This window comes from Podarcis liolepis (assembly GCF_965112155.1).
Source record: "Podarcis liolepis genome assembly, chromosome: Z".
Lineage (NCBI taxonomy): Eukaryota > Metazoa > Chordata > Lepidosauria > Squamata > Lacertidae > Podarcis > Podarcis liolepis.
Genome location: NC_139570.1, coordinates 9,011,942 through 9,030,103, shown reverse-complemented (window position 1 = coordinate 9,030,103; position 18,162 = coordinate 9,011,942). Strand labels below are relative to the sequence as shown.

At 45.2% G+C, this 18,162-nt stretch overlaps 1 protein-coding gene across 2 annotated transcripts; it reads right to left on the bottom strand.

The window, feature by feature from the left end:
- Window positions 1-2,219: 2,219 nt before the first annotated feature.
- On the bottom strand, window positions 2,220-12,158 carry HMGB3 (high mobility group box 3). Of its 2 annotated transcripts, none has more exons than XM_083486120.1 (5): window positions 12,007-12,158; window positions 8,639-8,797; window positions 7,539-7,678; window positions 6,083-6,257; window positions 2,220-3,401 (listed from the first exon to the last, which is right to left on the bottom strand). In XM_083486120.1, exons 2-5 carry the CDS (start codon window positions 8,786-8,788, stop codon window positions 3,249-3,251), a joined length of 618 nt encoding a protein of 205 aa, XP_083342246.1. In that variant the 5' UTR covers window positions 8,789-8,797; window positions 12,007-12,158; the 3' UTR covers window positions 2,220-3,248. The 2 variants fall into 2 exon arrangements, with proteins under 2 accessions (XP_083342246.1, XP_083342245.1); XM_083486119.1 differs by lacking the exon at window positions 12,007-12,158 and adding an exon at window positions 10,131-10,189.
- Window positions 12,159-18,162: the final 6,004 nt, after the last annotated feature.

The window sequence follows — 18,162 nt, the reverse complement described above, 5'->3', positions numbered from 1 at the left end:
TGTAAAATTAGAGGCATACCAAGCCTGCACCGCAAAAGTGGGAGAAGTTATAGCCTGCTAGGGGGTAGAGGAACCCATTCTGTAATCTTCCACCTCATTTTTACAGTACTACTGTGGAAGAGGAATCAAAGACTGTTCCCCATGAGATCACCTGGGGCTTCTGACATGTCAGAAGGTACCAAAATACAGCAACTCCTATCAGGGTATGTCGGGGGTATCCCTGAAGGCTGTTGAGTTCAATTCAACAAACAGCCCCATCATAAAATAAGCACATATTGAAGTTCCCCATAGAGCAGGTGGGAGTGAGATTGCCGTAAGGCAAGACACTCCAGCAAGCCGATGGCCAAAAACAGGGACTGAATTGGAGATTTCCTTATTTGCAGCTCAGTCTTAACCATGCTAGGTAGGAGCTCTAAAACTACCCACAGCTACAAACGAACATGGCGTGGTTTTTACCAGTTTATTTTTGGTGGTGTGAATACAGTGGCATTCTTCCACAAGATGAAGCAAAGGAATTGCACTTGCATTCACCCTACACAGACAAACACACCATTTTTCCAGCTTTGGCAGATTCCAGATTCCCCAAATGTGGTCAGTTTCATAGAACTCCCAGCTGCACATATGCCGCTGGCTCTCCTGCACAAGAACCCCCCCCCCCAAAAAAAAACCGTGCCTGTAGCTAGCACACTTTACTGGGGTAAGAATGGGACAGAGAGGAGTGGAGTCCAGGAATTAAATTTCAAGTTTCAAACTACCACCAAAAGTTGACTTTTCAGCCGCTTGGTGCTCAGCTGAAGTTCTGTTTGGTCTCTGTTCTTTTACCCAGGTGAAGAGCAGAGTAAATAGTGAGGAAAAATAGAAAGGATCTTCCCCATCATTGAGGATTGCGGAACACTCTCCCAAGAGTGGTACAAATGACTCTCTTAATAAGTAGGTTATTGAGATGTATTTCAGTAAACATTTCTAAAACTAAATTCCAATTTTATTTTCTTTTGAATTCTCTGTTCGCTTGCTTTTATTTTAAAAGCTGTGTACCTAGAGAAGCAGAATAAAGTAGTAGTTTGACTGAAGCCATCAAGAGCTGGGTTCAAATTGTTGCTCAGCCCTAAATCAAACTGGATAGCCTTGGGCACATCACCATTTCAGCCAAATCTACTTCAGAGTGGTGAGAATTTAACAGAACAGCAGCTAAATGTTGACACAGAAGTTTTAGTTGCACTTGGGACTCCCTAAAAAAAACCAACTGAATTTGAATCATGACCAGCTTGTCCTATTCATTTTGGTGTGTCCCAAGAACAGCAAACCTTTCTGAATACAATGGGTGGGGTGGAGACCAAGTTAGCTGCGTTTGACTTCCACAAAGATCAACAGAAGTTGTCTTTTTAAATTCCGCTGATTCCAATAGGACCCAAAAGCGCCTAGCTTACCCTGGATCTTAGTGTGGCCCCATCCCACTGTAACCCAATGTGACATTATCCCCATCCAATAACTTCATTCTGTACAGCAAGTGTGGGTAAACCTTTAGGTCGCTAGACATTGCTGAGATCTAGAGTTATTATCCTGTAACTTGGCTTCCTCAACCAAGCATAGCACTTACAACCCTCCTTCCTCCCCTACACCCACCCACCCAGAGAGCATTGAACCCATCTCTTTGCAGAAGTGCTGAAAAGCCATGCACCAAGGTGGCCAAGGCTGCCTTTGCAAGATTCAACGATGAATACTTATGGCCACCTAATATTCTTCCTACCAATACCTGGGCTGCTGGTGGGCAAGGGACAAGGCAGGAAAACACCACAAGTCTGAAACAGTTTAAACACAGGACAAAAAAGGCACATTTTAATATTTACAAAGCATAGCATTTGGGCTATAAAGGTACCCAACACAGCTAGAAAGAAACATCTGCTCCCCCTTAGTCACCTACCTTTCCAAATGGTGGTAATTCACACAATTTAAGATCACAAGCCTCCTACTTTCAAAGGAGCAAGAGACTCAAACTTGCATAGCATCTTTAACTCACGTAGTCACCTTTCCTAGACCAGTATTGAAACTGTGCTTCACGTTCATCCTGGGGAAAGTGGGGGAAAATATCTGCTATAAGTTTTAAACTAGTCCACTGGCTGAGTTGATGCTGCCAGAACTGCTAATGTTTCCTTTTGCTGCTGCTGCTGCTGCAGGGAACCTTGTTCAAAGCAGAAAATTTTTAGAATATTGTCAAGAGGTTTTAAAAATGTAATACTGTTTATTTTTGCTTCAAAAACATTTCAGCATTCTAAACATACAAAAAAAACCAACATAACGTTTTTGCAAATTTGTTTCTCTTTTTAAGTACAGAGTGATTTTGAACTTGTTTTCTGCGCCCTCTCTTCACGTTTTAAGCTGACAACGAAGAGACCTACAGTTTCCGTTTCAAAACTACCCCGCTTAACTAAAAAAAGGGAAAGAAAAAAAAGATTCCATACATTTTCTCATGCCAGCTGAAGTCCCCCCCTCCCCTTCCACAACTAAGAATGGCCGCAGAATGCTAGTTTCACTATATACAGAAAGACAACTTTAAGCTAAATGGACGCCCACTGTAGTGTAAATAGATCTAATTTCGTAGAGCGTGCTTTGAGACACGACCCCTCCGTGGAAGAACATTACAACCTTCAGTTAGTCATATGCCTTCCCACCCTGAGGGCAACACTGCTCAAAGCATGAACCACAAGAATCTGTCTAGTTTTTACAAACTATAGATATGTACAGTTTTATAACCCAGGATTTTCTAGCCAATAACCATATAGTTAAAACACCACCTTACAAATTAAAAAATAAGATGCTTGAGAAACATTTTTAAATGCTTTGTTACACCAACAGGAAAGTGCACAGAGTTGAGGAGAACACAAGAGCGCCTTGCTCCCACTTTTTTTTGTTTCGTTTTTGTTTCAAAAATGTTTGGAAATATGTACAACTTTGTTACAGTTTCAGGGTGCCTAATGGCACCCGTGGCCACTTAACGTAAACCGTGGTTTGGTTGCTTTTTAGCTTTTTTCCTTCTTTTCCCCCCTTAGAGCACGTTTTATTCGAAATTCCCTTCCCCAAAGGAGCTACGTACGGCGTGGTCAGAATCCAAATTGTCATTTAAGCCTAATAAAAAGGGCAAATGAAGACACCGTCTTAAGCAACAGGTGCCTTGTTTTGTTTTCTCTTTTTCCAAATGGTGTTTCCCCTACTCTATGGTATTCACATGGAGACAAATATTATACAGTTTCTCATTCATCGTCCTCCTCCTCCTCATCTTCCTCCTCGTCGTCTTCTTCGTCATCCTCCTCCTCTTCTACCTTTTTCCGAGCTGCAGCAGCAGCTTTAGCCGCGGCACTCTTTGCACCATCAAACTTGCCTTTAGACTTGTAGTCAGCCACATCCTGCAACAGCAAGAGGGTGAGTTTCACTGGCATTGGCATAATCAGCAGGTGTGTCCCCTACCCCAACCCCTTTAAGTGGGACAGTGACTCAGAATAGCCTCTCTCACATGGAAGAAGGTAAGAGCGCTATTGAACAAGTCACCCATGGGACACCTTGCGAAAGGTGGGGAGATGGCCAGGGTGGGTCTGGATCTTTTTTTAAAAAAACAACAACAACACACACACAACAAAACTTGTCAGTACGGAGGATTGACTTTGTAACATTGCAACTTCTTTAGCTGGAAGCTGGTGGTGGTCCTTAGCGGCTATAAACACTTGCGTTTAGAAACAATGGCTTGCCTACAGAGAACAGTGGGTGGGTTGCCGCTTGAACAAGGGGCCCCAAGCCTCTTGCACCCCCCCCCCAAGATGCCACTCCACCTGGAGATGTGCGCACAGCATGGACTGCCTCCCATTCACCCAAGGAGCTCTAGGCATCTAGCTAGCAACGTCACACTCTGCGCTTTTTAGAAGTCAAGATTCGGTGTCAAAATTCTGTAAACCCCCCTCCAAAAAAAGAGCAGGAGTGGTCCCTCTTTTTAAGATGTTCAACTAACAACTCCCATCCGCCCTGACAATGGTGTGTGCTGGCTAGGGGCTCCAACAGCCTCTGGACAGCCACATGTTCCTTGTTCCAACTATGCAGATTTACACAAGCTAAGGAAAGTTGCATTATCTCCAGCCCTAATTGTTAGGAAGAAGAGAGCAAAGATGCTCCAGAACTCTCAGCCCCTGAGCAAGTTGATCAGTGACACCCGCTGCCTCTTTGCTTACAAGAAGTGCCACAAGGCACCTCCAAATTGCAAGCCATGAGTTTAGAGTAAGAGCCACAGAAACAGATTTTTCTGGGGAGCTTAGTTCCTAGTATGATTCCTGCCCCAATTCAATGTGTTAACTGGTTTACTTTAAGAGATCTGCTTTGGTGGTCCTGATTTGATAGGTAAGATATGTGTACACATGTGACGCAGCCCCTTTCAACTGACTCATGTTTCGTCCCTTCTGCACACGGTCACCATATACTAAAAAATCACACTTGCACCACTTTTAAGAGTCATGGGAACTGTAGCTTGCCCCTCAGAGATGCAATCCCCAGCAGCTTTAAACTACAGTTCACAAGATTCCGTGGGGGGAAGCCATGTGCTTTATATAAATGGTGTGTATTTAACTAAAAGCTTTTAACAATAGCCTTGGAAACTTGTCTTAACTGCTGCTTTTCCCTTAAGAGTTTGCTGACTTGTGTAAGTCAGAACACCTCTCCCATATTAATTTTACACCTAACTGATATGCCTAAGAACCTTGCATCATTCTTCCAATGCATGTAACTTTTCGGAGCTTAGACCCCCAAAAAGCCCCTTACAGGGTTTAAAAAAAAAAACAGATAAGAACTCTGTAGCAGTTCTCTGCTCATTAACAGAATACATGTGGAATTGTATGTACCCATCTCCCCTACCAGTCCATTACCAAGTGCAATTCAAGATTGTGTTATTGTTCCTAGGATCTCTTGTGTGCATCTGCCCCTCCTTTTAAGACTGGCTGTTGCACATCTCTTGAATACCCCACCGTCTTCTGAAATAAAGTTGGGCAACGGGCCTCGTATGTGGTGGCACCCCATCTGCAGAATTCCTTGCGGCAAGAAGCAATGTTTACCTCTCTTCATTTATTTGTGTTCTTCTAGCAACTGAAAACTCTCCCCAAGCTTTTGAATTGTGTGTTGATGCTTAATTGCACTGATTCAAATGCTGGAATTTGTGGAGGGTTTGCTGCCATTTTTAGCTTTGATAACTTGTGTCTTATGCTCTCTTTTATATTTGTAAGCTGCTCTGAGCAACTCCCTTTTGTGAAGAGGAAAAGGAGGGGAATAAATGTTTTAAAATACCACCTCTTGGGAATATCACCTCAGGTCCTGTTTGCAGGCTTCCTATTGGAATCTGGTTGAACCTCTGGATATTGCACTACATGCCTGATCCAACAGGGCATTTCCTACTCTTACTTAGAATTATGAAGCTTTCAGGCCTTTTAGCACAGCCCATCACTGTTCCTTTGCGATGGCTGATGGAGAAGAGATGGAAAAAGAAGTTGCAGCTTTACAACTTTATTTTTAAAAAGCAAACAAGCACGCTGGCTTCTAGGAGCCAGGGCAAGTTGGGAAAGCTTTAAAATGTTCAGTACTGAGAGTGTTTCAGTAATTTCTTTCTGCCTTGAGCCTCCAGGACGGGGTGGGCTAATTCCAATCCAGCCAAAGCCTAGGTTTCCTCCAGTGACATGAAGACCAACGTACCATACATTGCCGGTGCTAGAAGGCATTGGAGCCAAGAGCACCTTTTCCTGGTAAGTTTGCATTCACAGATGTCACTGGAATTTGTTCCCAGTTAAGGAGCTGGCTTGGAATGCCCTGTTAAGTTGGAAAATACTCCACCAAACTGGGGACACCGCAGTTCACCTCTAAAGCAGGCTTCGCCAAACTAGTGCGCCCTCCTACCTGTGCTAGCTAGTGCTGAAGGGAACTAGTAGTGCAATGAAGCACCTAGAGTGTGCACCAGGTTGGAGAAGTCTGCTTCGAAGTGTTTGCCATGAGACAAAGTTTTGTTTTGGGAGCAAGTGCAAACAAGGGTCCCTTTGGACAGAAGCCACCTGAGCCTTACCTTCTCATACTTCTCCTTCAGTTTTGCAGCCTTGTTGTTGTAAGGCTGCTTTTCCCCATCACTGAGGTTGTTCCACATTTCACCCAATTTCTTTGCCACGTCTCCAATGGAGATGCCAGGATTAGTGGATTTGATCTTGGGACGGAATTCTGAACAGAACAGGAAGAATCCAGACCTTGTGGAGGGTGGGAGGGAGAAGACAAACCACAGTTGAGAGCTGGTGTGGTGGGCCAAGGGTCTTTTACCTACACTTCAAAAAAACTGGTCTTAAAAACAGTAGCTTCTTCTCCACAGTTACTTGGTTCTGACGCAACACTACAGAGGTTTAGCGTTGCACGCCTCAGCCCTGGCCTTGAATGCTCCCCTGGACATGGCTGCTGCAAGACTGGAAGCAAAGGCTTCCCATTTCCTGCTCACAGCAGAGAATCGAGTGAGGAGTTCATGAGACTGAGGCTTATACCCACAGCAGACAGCGCTACTCCTTATAAGCACTGTTTTAGCATCGCACTATTATAGGTCCCGGGGCATTTGTTGTGGGGTGAGGTAGCAGAAATCCCTAACACTTTGACTAGAACGAAACCAGTGAGAGAAGATATAACCTAGACAGGAGCTAGGAATTTCTGGGTTTAAATTCTACCTTTTTAAAAACAAAAGCTCACTAGATGGGCCTTGGCAAGTCACTAGTCCTCAGCACCCACATCCCTAACCCACCCCGTCATATGGAGACGCAACTTCTGGTTCTTCTTACAGGACTGTTGTTAAGCACTAAATGTTATGACACACCGAACACTCTGGAGCGCCATTAAATAATAAAATTAGGAGATCAGGGTCACTAAGGGAAGTCAAGATTTCAAGCTCCTTTTCCCCACCTCCAAGATAGTCACGTAAGTGGCAAATGGTGCCACTCTCAATCAACTACTCAGTGCCAAGATTTAAAGCTTAAGTGATCAGGCATTAGCAGCCTTCAAAAGCATTAACTTTGTTGCTGTTGCTGTTTTTTTAAATTAGCAGTTGCATGACTATCTTGAAAACTCTCAAGTCTTTCTAACAGTTTGTTGTTGGTAATGGGTTAACTCTCACCAAAAGCAGCAGAGTGAGAAGTTGCAGCCAGCTCTGAAGAGGGTTTGTTTAAAAAAAAAATAGAGGTGCTTTATTGTAGCTTGTCTGATATCCCGGGGGGTATGGGAGGATAGCTCAGTGGTAGAGCACATGCTTAGCATTCAGGTCTCAGGTTCAATCCCCAGCATCTCCAGGTAGGGTTAGGAAAGACCCTGGAAGCCACTGCCAGTCAGTGTAGACAATACTGGCCTAGGTGGACCAATGGTCTGTTTTGGCTTCCTACTGCCAAATCTACTTGTTTCTTTCTTAACTTTGTTTGAATGTAGGTTGCATCTTGCTACCTAACAAATCTGGGAGTAAGTTTATGTATGTATACTGATGCAGGGAAGTTACTTACGGTGGCCGTTTGGGGGCATTGGGGTCCTTCTTCTTCTTACCACCCTTTGCTGGTCCGTAATCCTTCATCTCTCTATCATACCGCACTTTATCAGCTTTAGCCATCTCGTCAAATTTCCCCTTCTCTTTGCTTGACATGGTCTGAAAGGCAAATGCAGGCAGTTACTCATCTGCCTTCCCCCCACCCACCCACCCACCCAAAAGAGCCACAAACAAAGGCAGGTTCATATTATCAAGATTTGCTTTGCATGCAGAAGGTCCCAGGCACAAATTTATTGAATGGGAAAGAGACCCTGCAGAGTTGCTGCCTTCCCAAGTAGGCTAATGGGCCAACGGTGTGCCACTGCAGACTCCTATGTTCCAAAAACCTGGCTGAGATGCCCTCAGCCATGTGTACACAGAAATGACCTTCCAAGTGCCCCCTGCCCAAGTCTGTAGGACTACCAGCTCACTGATGCATGCTTTGTATACATGGGAGGCAAGCTCCAAATTAAGACTAGATATGGTGGCTTGCACCCTCTTTTTACTCCTTTCGCACACTGTATGTTGATTTTAAGACCATCTTCTTGACTGGTCAGCCGTAGCTAGACCTGTGCAAATGCTGCCATTCCAGACAAAACAGAGCATGGGTAGCCAACATGGTGCTCACCAGATGTTTAGGGCTCCAACTCCAACATGGCCAGTGTCCCTATAGGGCCACATTTCCTTCCCACCCTTAAAATCAGAGGATGCAGAATTCAGCTTCCTGAGAGCTTCCATTCTCATTTATAAGTTTGTAGCCTCTAAGATTATATAAAGAATGCTTGAAAGTTTTCTGGCAATGCCCAATGAATACTCATTGCTGAAAGCGATGACTCAAGCAGGGTTTTAGACCTCTTGACTTGGGCTGCAAATCTCTCTGCAGTTATTTGAGACAAGTGCCACAAAGCTCAAAGTGGGAGCTTAATGAGTTGAATTAATGGAGGCTGCTTTTGTTCCTAAAGCTGAAAGTGTGTGTGTGTGTGTGTGTGTGTGTTTTAAAGTGCAGGAAGAACACATTCTTCTCTTATTAGGCTGCTGTCTTTATTGCAAGTATAAGAATTTGGGTCTTGCAGACAGTACCTTCCACCTCTCTGAGCACTTCTTGGAGAACTCTGCGAAGTTGACAGGAACTTCTGGGTTCTTCTTCTTGTGTTCTTCACGGCAGGTCTGAACAAAGAAGGCATAAGCAGACATCTTCCCCTTCGGCTTCTTCGGGTCACCTTTAGCCATCTTTACTCCCTGGAAAGATATTTGGGGGAAAATCACCACCTACCACCGCAACAGACGATTTATGTTGCGTATACCAGGCAAGAAAACATAAGTTGCATTGCCCAAAGCGTATTTGCACTTTCATGCATACATGCACGCACCACTTTAAAAAGTTCTCAGCCAAAATGTGCCCATTTCTGTCCACTGGGAAGTTGTGTGTTTTTTTTGAGTCGACATGGACATCATGCAAGTCCTCTGCTAGCTTGCACACATCATTATTGTATGGTATTTTCACCTGAGTGAGCATCAACTTCCAGCTGATTTGCTTACATTTGATGATCAAGGGCCATAACTCAATAGCAGAGCATCTGTTTTGCATGCAGAAAGTCCCAGGTTCAATCCCTGGCATCTTCAGGTAGGGCTGGGAATGCACCCCATTCAGAAAAATTAGAGGGCTGCTGCCAGCCAGTGAAGACAACACTGGGCTAGATGGACTTGACTCAACAGAAGGCAGCTTCCCAACTTCCAATGTGAAGCACATGTGTGAACTAACCCATAATACCAAAGTATTAAAAGGGTTAACTAATACAAATAGTTGTGACTTGCATTCCTTGGCTGGCCCACCCAGTAGGAAAACTCCCTTGCTACTGCTTCAGAACTTAAAAATAAAATAAAATGCATTTCATGTCAGAGTAGCTGTCATGCATCTTCTGTAGGCACTTCAGCATTTTAAAACCCGTATCTCGAAAAACAGCTTAAAATATGTTTAAAGAGTTTATTTATTACAGCACAAGTTATAAGACTGGCTCTCTTGGTAAAGCAACATCATACTTTTGATGTCAGGTTGGTCGCTGTTTATTTAATTTCCAGAGCAGTTGCTAACTTTTTAGATATGAATGCACCTTTCCCATCTCGTTTCCTGAAAAAGCAACCATTTGTGAGGTTAAAAAGGAGAGAAAAAACTGTGTGTGATTTTATTAAAAATGTATTTAAAATAATTATTTGTACTACGCTGTCTTTAGAAGTTGGAATTAATTTTCTTCCTCCCCAGGAAAAAAAAGAGCTCAACACTCCCTTTTTCAAATTTCCTTTCTTCGAAAAAAAAAATTTATTTTAAAAAAATCCTATTTCAGTCCCTTATTAAAAGGCTGCATGACTATCTGAAAAGTTTCGGAGGAAGGAGGAAAAAAACCCACCCACATTTCGTTTCTTTATTCCTTTCTTTTTTCAAAAAATTGAATAAATTCTGTCCCTTACTCCCCCCGCCCCCAAGGTCATTGGGGGGGAATCCCCCCCCCCGCGTCCTCCTTTTTTGCTTTACTACATTGGGACAACTTGCATTTAAAAAAGCCCCTTTTATTGCCTTAGCGAACGCAGCTGGGATATGCCTGGGATTGCTATATATTTGCTGGAGTGGCTCCGGTAAGCTGGGTGAAAAGAGAGAAGGGGGAGAGAGAAAACGACAGGTCACGAAAGACACCAATAATTCATCTTCCATTTTGTGTAATGTTTACTCATGAAAGAAAGTACCCCTCAAATAATCCCTTCGGCTCTCCTACGGGGTGCCTTTAGCCCTAGGGGGCAAAGCCGGCTGGAGCTGGGGCAGGCGGCGGGGTTCTTGCCCTTGCTATAGCTATCTCTATAGTCTTGGTGCTTTGCTAAGGCAGGGATATGGAGTTCCCCCCTCGCCCATAGCCAGCCAGCTCCATTCGCTAAAATGGCTTCTCTACAAGGCAGCGAGACTGCTATCCCTAACAAAGCCACCGGCACCCGTCTGCTCGGATGAACCCCCCAGGAAAGGAAACCGAAGCACCAAGGCTCCCCAAAACAAGCCAGCCTTGTAGAAAAAGCTCTGCTCTTTCCTATGAGGGGGGTCTGGGGGCGCCCGGGGGTCGGGAAGGGGGGGAAAAGCAGCTTTGAAGCAGCCACCCCCCTCTCCTCCCATGTCCCTGCTTAGCGCAATAGCCTGTATAACAAAGACTGCCATGCAGCCATTACAAGCCCTGGCTCAGCACACAGCCGCGCCGAATCGCAAGGAGATAAAAGTGCTGGAAAAAGCCAAAACGGCCCCGAAACAGCCCGGCAAGGGCACGGTCGGATAGAGAAGGAAGACCGGGGAAGGAAGCGAATGGTTTGGGGGCTCTGGGGGCTCCCACCGGGTTTTTTTTTCCAGCGCCGCTCCCCCTCCCCGCCTCTCTGTTGCCTTTACGCGTCTTTCTTCCTTCAGCGGTGCCACCGAAACGCCAGCCATATTAATGCACACAAGAGCTCAGCTCAAAAAGCAATGTAGCAAGGGGCGAAAGAGAAACGGTCCGGGGCTTAGCGGCGGTCGGAGGGGGACGAGGGGCACCTTTTCGGACAGGGGAAAAGGAGACGGGGAGGAAACGAAAGGTTCGGGACGGGTCGGAAGGCGCGGTGGAGAGGGAAAGGGAACAAAAATATACATTTTTTTTCAAAAAAAATTGTAGTTGAAAGGAATAAAGAGGCGAGGGGAGAAGAGAGATGTGTGTTATCATCTCTCCCTTCTCTCTCCGGGACGCGCAGAGCTTATCCCTGTCAGCTGCTAAAGCGACAGCCATTATTAATGCAGAATAAACAGCAAGGCACCAGCAATGCGCACGGCTAAGGCAACTTTCCTCTCTCCCCAAGAAGGCGAGCCCAGGGCAGGAGGCGACACGCGTGGAGGAGAAGCGGGGAACCGGGCTGGCATGCCCGTTAAGCGGGAGGTCCCCGCAGCCCATGCGGGGGAAGTTAATGCACCAGCGGAAAATCCACGCGTGCCCCCCACCCCGGCACCTACTTTGTGTGTGGATCTGTATTATCCCGCCGCCCGCCCCCCCTTGCAGAGTAAGAGACGAGAATGCATTATATATAGCCTTGCCGTGCGCCGTCGCCCTCCGTCCCCCATTCCTTTTTGCTACCACCACCCCATTAAAAATAAATATAAATAAATAAAAATTAAACGGAGCTCCATTTACACCAGGATTCGGGACAAGTCTTGATTTCCGACGCCTAGTTAAAGAACGGTGTGGTGGGTGGGAAGCCAAGAGATAAAAGTTGATCGGGATATTGAGAGACAAGAGAAATGAAATAAAATAAAAATGCAAAAGATTTTTTTCCCTCCCCCCAATTAAAAATGGAGCGCGTTGTTTTGTTCTTAAAAGGGGAAATTAAAAAAAGGGCTAGCAAAGCAGCCGCTCCCCCCGGAAAAAAGTTGCAAAGTGCTCCACGAAACCTACCTGTATTGTTCGCTTTAACCTAGGCGATATGCAAGCGAAGAGAGCGAGCCGCACACACGACGCGCTAAGACTCAGCGCTAGTAGCTGTGGCTCAGCCTCGCGTTGGCTTCCTACGAGAGCGGCCTGATTGGCTGCGGGGCTCTGCCGTTTAAAACAACCTCCTCGCCCTGCCACTGGACAAGGGGCTCCTGAATATTAAGCAGGGCCCAGCGCCTATTGGCCGCGAGCGGTTAAGTCATTCATTCAAAAAGAACACCCGCCTGGCAGAATGGGAGCACACACACAAAACCCAAGCCACAAACCACTCTGGAAATAGGGAAAAAACAAGGGGTGGGAAGTTCGTGGAGTTGCCAGTAGTAAAGTAATAGCAGAACACACAGCTGAGGTAAAGAGCTGCAGAGCGATCGTCTCACAGCCCACCCGACCCTGGCAGGTTTGGAGGGCGCTTCTTCTTCATCATCTTCATCTTTGCAAGATCGGAGATCTTAGTAAGCATCCAGATCGCCACCGGTGTTTGCTCGGGAAGTCAAGCCCACGCAGAGTTCAAGGGGCTTGTACGCAAATCACCTGTCCTTCGGAGTCTAGTCTGACTTTTATGGCGCCCCAGCACACCTGAACTTTTGCAGAAACCACCCCAGCTGATTTTCTTCCCTCGGGGCACTGCGTATTAATGATTTGGAGCGGCATTTAGGAATGCATACCCTGATAACGTGGGATGTGCATTTCATGGGATCTCCTCGGATGCCCGGTTGCAGTTCTTTTCTGACGCGCTTGGGTTCGAATTCTGTTGGATGCGGGGGGAGGGGGATAAACACGCAGAAGGTGTTTTGGGAAAAGAGAACCAGGCTGCAATAGGACAACCTTATTACCGAAGCATCATGCCATGGGGTTGAACGTTCATCTGTCATGTTCCCCATCCACGCTTAAACTACACAGCTAGAAAAATGCACATTTTTTTATATAAGTTCAGAACTTCAGCTTACCCCAACACCCAAATATAAGTCAAGTTCCAACTGAATAAGACTTCAGTTAGGTCACCCCAAATGAGCGTGGCACTATGGAGAAAGTTACTGACCCAACAAAGTTTATAAAAGCACCAAATATATTTTTCTGAGGAAGGTATATCTGCCAAGTTGTGTGCAGTTGGAAGGAAGTTCCTCTGAACTCAATAAAGCTTTCCTCCAAATATGTTTAGAGGCAGTTTTTAAGATTGTAACAGCAGTAGCAGGGTTCACACATTTACAGGACTTACATTTACTGTATATTCTGTCTTTCCAACAAGGAACTCTTAATTTTATCCTCACAACAACCCTGTAAGGAAGTCTAGGCTGGGAAACTGATGGGTTCAAGGCTGCCTACTGAGCTTTATGAAAGGACATCACTGGAAGTGCTTTTGAACAAACTAAGCTAGATATAGGGACGCGGGTGGCGCTGTGGTCTAAACCACAGAGCCTAGGGCTTGGCGACCAGAAGGTCGGCGGTTCGAATCCCCGTGACGGGGTGAACTCCCGTTCCTCAGTCCCAGCTCTTGCCAACCTAGCAGTTCAAAAGCACGTCAAAGTGCAAGTAGATAAATAGGTACCACTCCGGCGGGAAGGTAAACAGCGTTTCTGTGCGCTGCTCTGGTTCGCCAGAAGCGGCTTAGTCATGCTGGCCACATGACCCGGAAGCTGTACGCCGGCTCCTTCGGCCAATAATTCGAGATGAGCGCTGCAACCCCAGAGTCGGTCACGACTGGACCTAATGGTCAGGGGTCCCTTTACCTTTACCTTTAAGCTAGATATAGGTACAGATTATATGTATTTTGTAAGATTTATTACTCATTATAAAATATTTAATGGTTTTAAGTGTTCATTTTATTATAATATGAGGCAGGGTTGTATCCATAGCACTATTTGTTAAGACATTGATGTGCGGAGCCATCACATAAGGATTCTGTTGGCCCATGAATCCAGCATCCATCTTCCAAACAGGTACAAGACAAACGCTGAGAATTGCTGCTGCAACCCTGCATGACTCACTGTTCTGGGTAGAACACTGCCTCAGGGAAATGCTTGGTAGGTGGACTCCTCTGGGTGCACACCTTTCGTTCTTTCACATCTTTAAGGGGATGGGAATAAGAGGAGCAATATATTCAGAAAAATCTGCCTTGGCTTGCTAAAAGTTGGAAAGCAATGGGTAGTGAAAAACTGTAGTACTAAATCCTCTTTTTAGAGGATTTCCCCATCTGGAATGACCAGTGCCTCTTTTCAAGCCAGACCTCTGTTTTTCTGTTCTAGGTACAACAGCTCCCTGGGTGTCCAGCCACTTAGGTCATTCCCTCTAACTTCCATAGTTAAACATATTCCCTGTTGTAGCTAAAAAAAACCCCTATGAATGGAGAAGAAAAGTGATCTGCAGGGTAGAATTTGCCAGACCCCATGTGCTTACAAAGCCAGAGGTTAATCCGATTCTAATTTAAATCTATGAGAAGCCTAATGTGGCAATAATCTAAATATTCTTTCATATTGGGATTGACACTCTATTTAACACCCCTCCTCTCTCACCCTGCCAGTCCTCCCTGTGGTAGTTCCAAGATTCCCAGTAATTGCCGTACCTGCCCTAATAATGTTTGCTGAAAAGTGAGGGGGAGAGATATATGCCAGTTGCTTATCTGCCATGTGTTTAATCTGTGGTTTGAAAGAGTTTTCATTCATTTCCCACCAAAACTCCCACTGACATGAGCAGTTAAGCAAAGCTTTCCAAACCTTTGAACTGGAGCAATAGCAAGCAAGCGAGAAAACCCAGACTGCAATCCTAGCCCAATTTACATGGGAGTAAGTCCTGTTGGATTCAATGAAATTTACTTCTGGGACTTGGGTGGACAAGTAGCCCACTGTTCAAAAAGTCAAGAGAGTCAGAGCCATTGCCCTTTCCACTTTCACCTTTGATTCTACCCATGACTGTCATACGGTCCCCCCAAACTGCCTATGAGCTAATATGGCCTTTGAGCTGAACCCCACCCCGCACCCTGTGTTTCATTCCTTGTCTCCTCACCCCTCCGTACAGTTTTCCCTCAAAAGGATAATCTGTGTTTAAGGCATTGGCTCTCAAACTTATTTCTCTGGGCCACACTTTCAGAATAAAAATTTGATTGTGCCACACCAATTTTTTAATTGGATAAATCCACTGGAAAACAAAAAGAAACAACTCCCAGCAGTGCTTGACTTATAACAGACAACAGAACTACTTTGTAGTGTGATCTTGGGACATCCTGAAAGTATAAAACAGTGCAGCTACATAGTAACACGAAACACCCCCAAAATATATTATAAACAAGCATACAGTGAGGGGGGGGGAGTATTTGATCCCCTGCTTAATTTGCCCATTTGCCCTGATGAAGAAATGACCAGTCCATAATTTTAATGGTAGGTTTACTGTAGCTGTGAGAGACAGAATAACAACAGGTAAACCTCCAGAAATCCAGAAGACAAAAATCAGAGATTGATGTGCATTCTAATGAGTGAAATAAGTATTTGATCCCCTATCAACCAGCCAGGTGTCAAGCTACCTGGTATCTTCACTGTATGTAACGAGTTGAGATTAGAAGCCCCTTCTGTAAGGGAGAGGTCTTACCTGCAATCACAGCTTGTTACAGTACCTGTACAAAAGACACCTGTGAACAGAAGCAATCAATCCAGCAGATTCCAAAGTAGCCACCATGACCAAGACCAAAGAACTGTCCAAGGATGTCAGGGACAAGATTGTAGACCTGTATACTTTCACCTAGTTCTCCTCTGGGTCATTCAGATGTGCATTGGCAAACTGCAGATGGGCCTGTACACGTGCTGTCTTGAGCAAGGGGACTTTGCAGGCTCTGCAAGATCTCAGTCCTTCACGGTGTAGTGTGTTACCAACTGTTTTCATGGTGACTGTGGTCCCAGCTGCCCTGAGATCATTGACAAGTTCCCCCCGTGTAGTTCTGGGCTGCTTCATCACCATTCTCCTGATCATTGCAACTCCACGAGATGAGATCTTGCATGGAGCCCCAGACCGGGGGGGGGGGGGTGACAGTTATTTTGTGTTTTTTCCATTAGCGAATTATTGCACCAACTGTTGCCACCTTCTCACCAAGCTGCTTGGCAATAGTCTTGTAGCCCAGTCCAGCCTTATGCAGGTCTACAATCTTGTCCCTGACATCCTTAGACAGCTCTTTGGTCTTGGTCATGGTGGCTACTTTGGCATCTGGTCATTTCTTCATCAGGGCAAACGGGCAAATTTAGCAGGGGATCAAATACTTTCCCCCCTCGCTGTATGTACCTTAAGTATGTATAAAAACTCAATGAGAGGTATGAGCTTGCTTTTGCCGGGTAATCTCATTTAGATTAGGTCTAATTTGAGACAAACAAGCTCTCACATCCTCATTAGCACAGAGAAGCCTTACTCTTTTCTGATCTTTCATGTTTGTCAGAGTTGAAAATCACTGTTCACCACAATATATAGAACTGTAGAAGAATAGCCAATGCTCTTGAACTGAGGTGTGAATACTGTTTCTGGTTGTTCATCCAAAAACAAATTATATTTTTACGATACTATACTATACCACATTGAAATGTTTAAACGTTTATTCAATTGTCTTTGAATCTTCCTGGCACACTTACCATCCTCTCCATGCCTCACCCTTTAAGACCCACTGGTTTAGGGGATTCTGAGATAGCTCAACGCCCCCTTGAGCTAGTTTTGTTTCCCCTTATTTTTTCCAAAATGGGTTGTTCTTTGGTCACTTGGGGTTCTCCTAAACCTGCCCTTTGGTTTGTCTACGAGCAGTGCTATTTTGATGACATAAGTGATCTACACACAGGAAGTTGTTGTTGTTGTTTAGTCGTTTAGTCGTGTCCGACTCTTTGTGACCCCATGGACCAGAGCACGCCAGGCACTTCTGTTTTCCACTGTCTCCCGCAGTTTGGTCAGACTCATGTTTGTAGCTTCGAGAACACTGTCTAACCATCTCGTCCTCTGTCGTCCCCTTCTCCTTGTGCCCTCCATCTTTCCCAACATCAGGGTCTTTTCCAGGGAGTCTTCTCTTCTCATGAGGTGGCCAAAGTATTGGAGCCTCAGCTTCACGATCTGTCCTTCCAGTGAGCACTCAGGGCTAATTTCCTTAAGAATGGATGTGTTTGATCTTCTTGCAGTCCATGGGACTCTCAAGAGTCTCCTCCAGCACCATAATTCAAAAGCATCAATTCTTCGGCGATCAGCCTTCTTTATGGTCCAGCTCTCACTTCCATACATCACTACTGGGAAAACCATGGCTTTAACTATACAGACCTTTGTTGGCAAGGTGATGTCTCTGCTTTTTAAGATGCTGTCTTGGTTTGCCATTGCCTTTCTCCCAAGGAGCAGGGGTCTTTTAATTTTGTGGCTGCTGTCACCATCTGCAGTGATCATGGAGCCCAAGAAAGTAAAATCTCTCACTGCCTCCATTTCTTCCCCTTCTATTTGCCAGGAGGTGATGGGACCAGTGGCCATGATCTTCGTTTTTTTTGATGTTGAGCTTCAGACCATATTTTGCGCTCTCCTCTTTCACCCTCATTAAAAGGTTCTTTAATTCCTCCTCACTTTCTGCCATCAAGGTTGTGTCATCTGCATATCTGAGGTTGTTGATATTTCTTCCGGCAATCTTAATTCCGGCTTGGGATTCATCCAGCCCAGCCTTTTTTCGCATGACAAATTCTGCATATAAGTTAAATAAGCAGGGAGACAATACACAGCCTTGTCGTACTCCTTTCCCAATTTGGAACCAATCAGTTGTTCCATATCCAGTTCTAACTGTAGCTTCTTGTCCCACATAGAGATTTCTCAGGAGACAGATGAGGTGATCAGGCACTCCCATTTCTTTAAGAACTTGCCATAGTTTGCTGTGGTCGACACAGTCAAAGGCTTTTGCATAGTCAATGAAGCAAAAGTAGATGTCTTTCTGGAACTCTCTAGCTTTCTCCATAATCCAGTGCATGTTTGCAATTTGGTCTCTGGTTCCTCTGCCCCTTGGAAATCCAGCTTGCACTTCTGGGAGTTCTCGGTCCATATACTGCTTGAGCCTTCCTTGTAGAATTTTAAGCATAACCTTGCTAGCGTGTGAAATGAGTGCAATTGTGCGGTAGTTGGAGCATCCCCTTT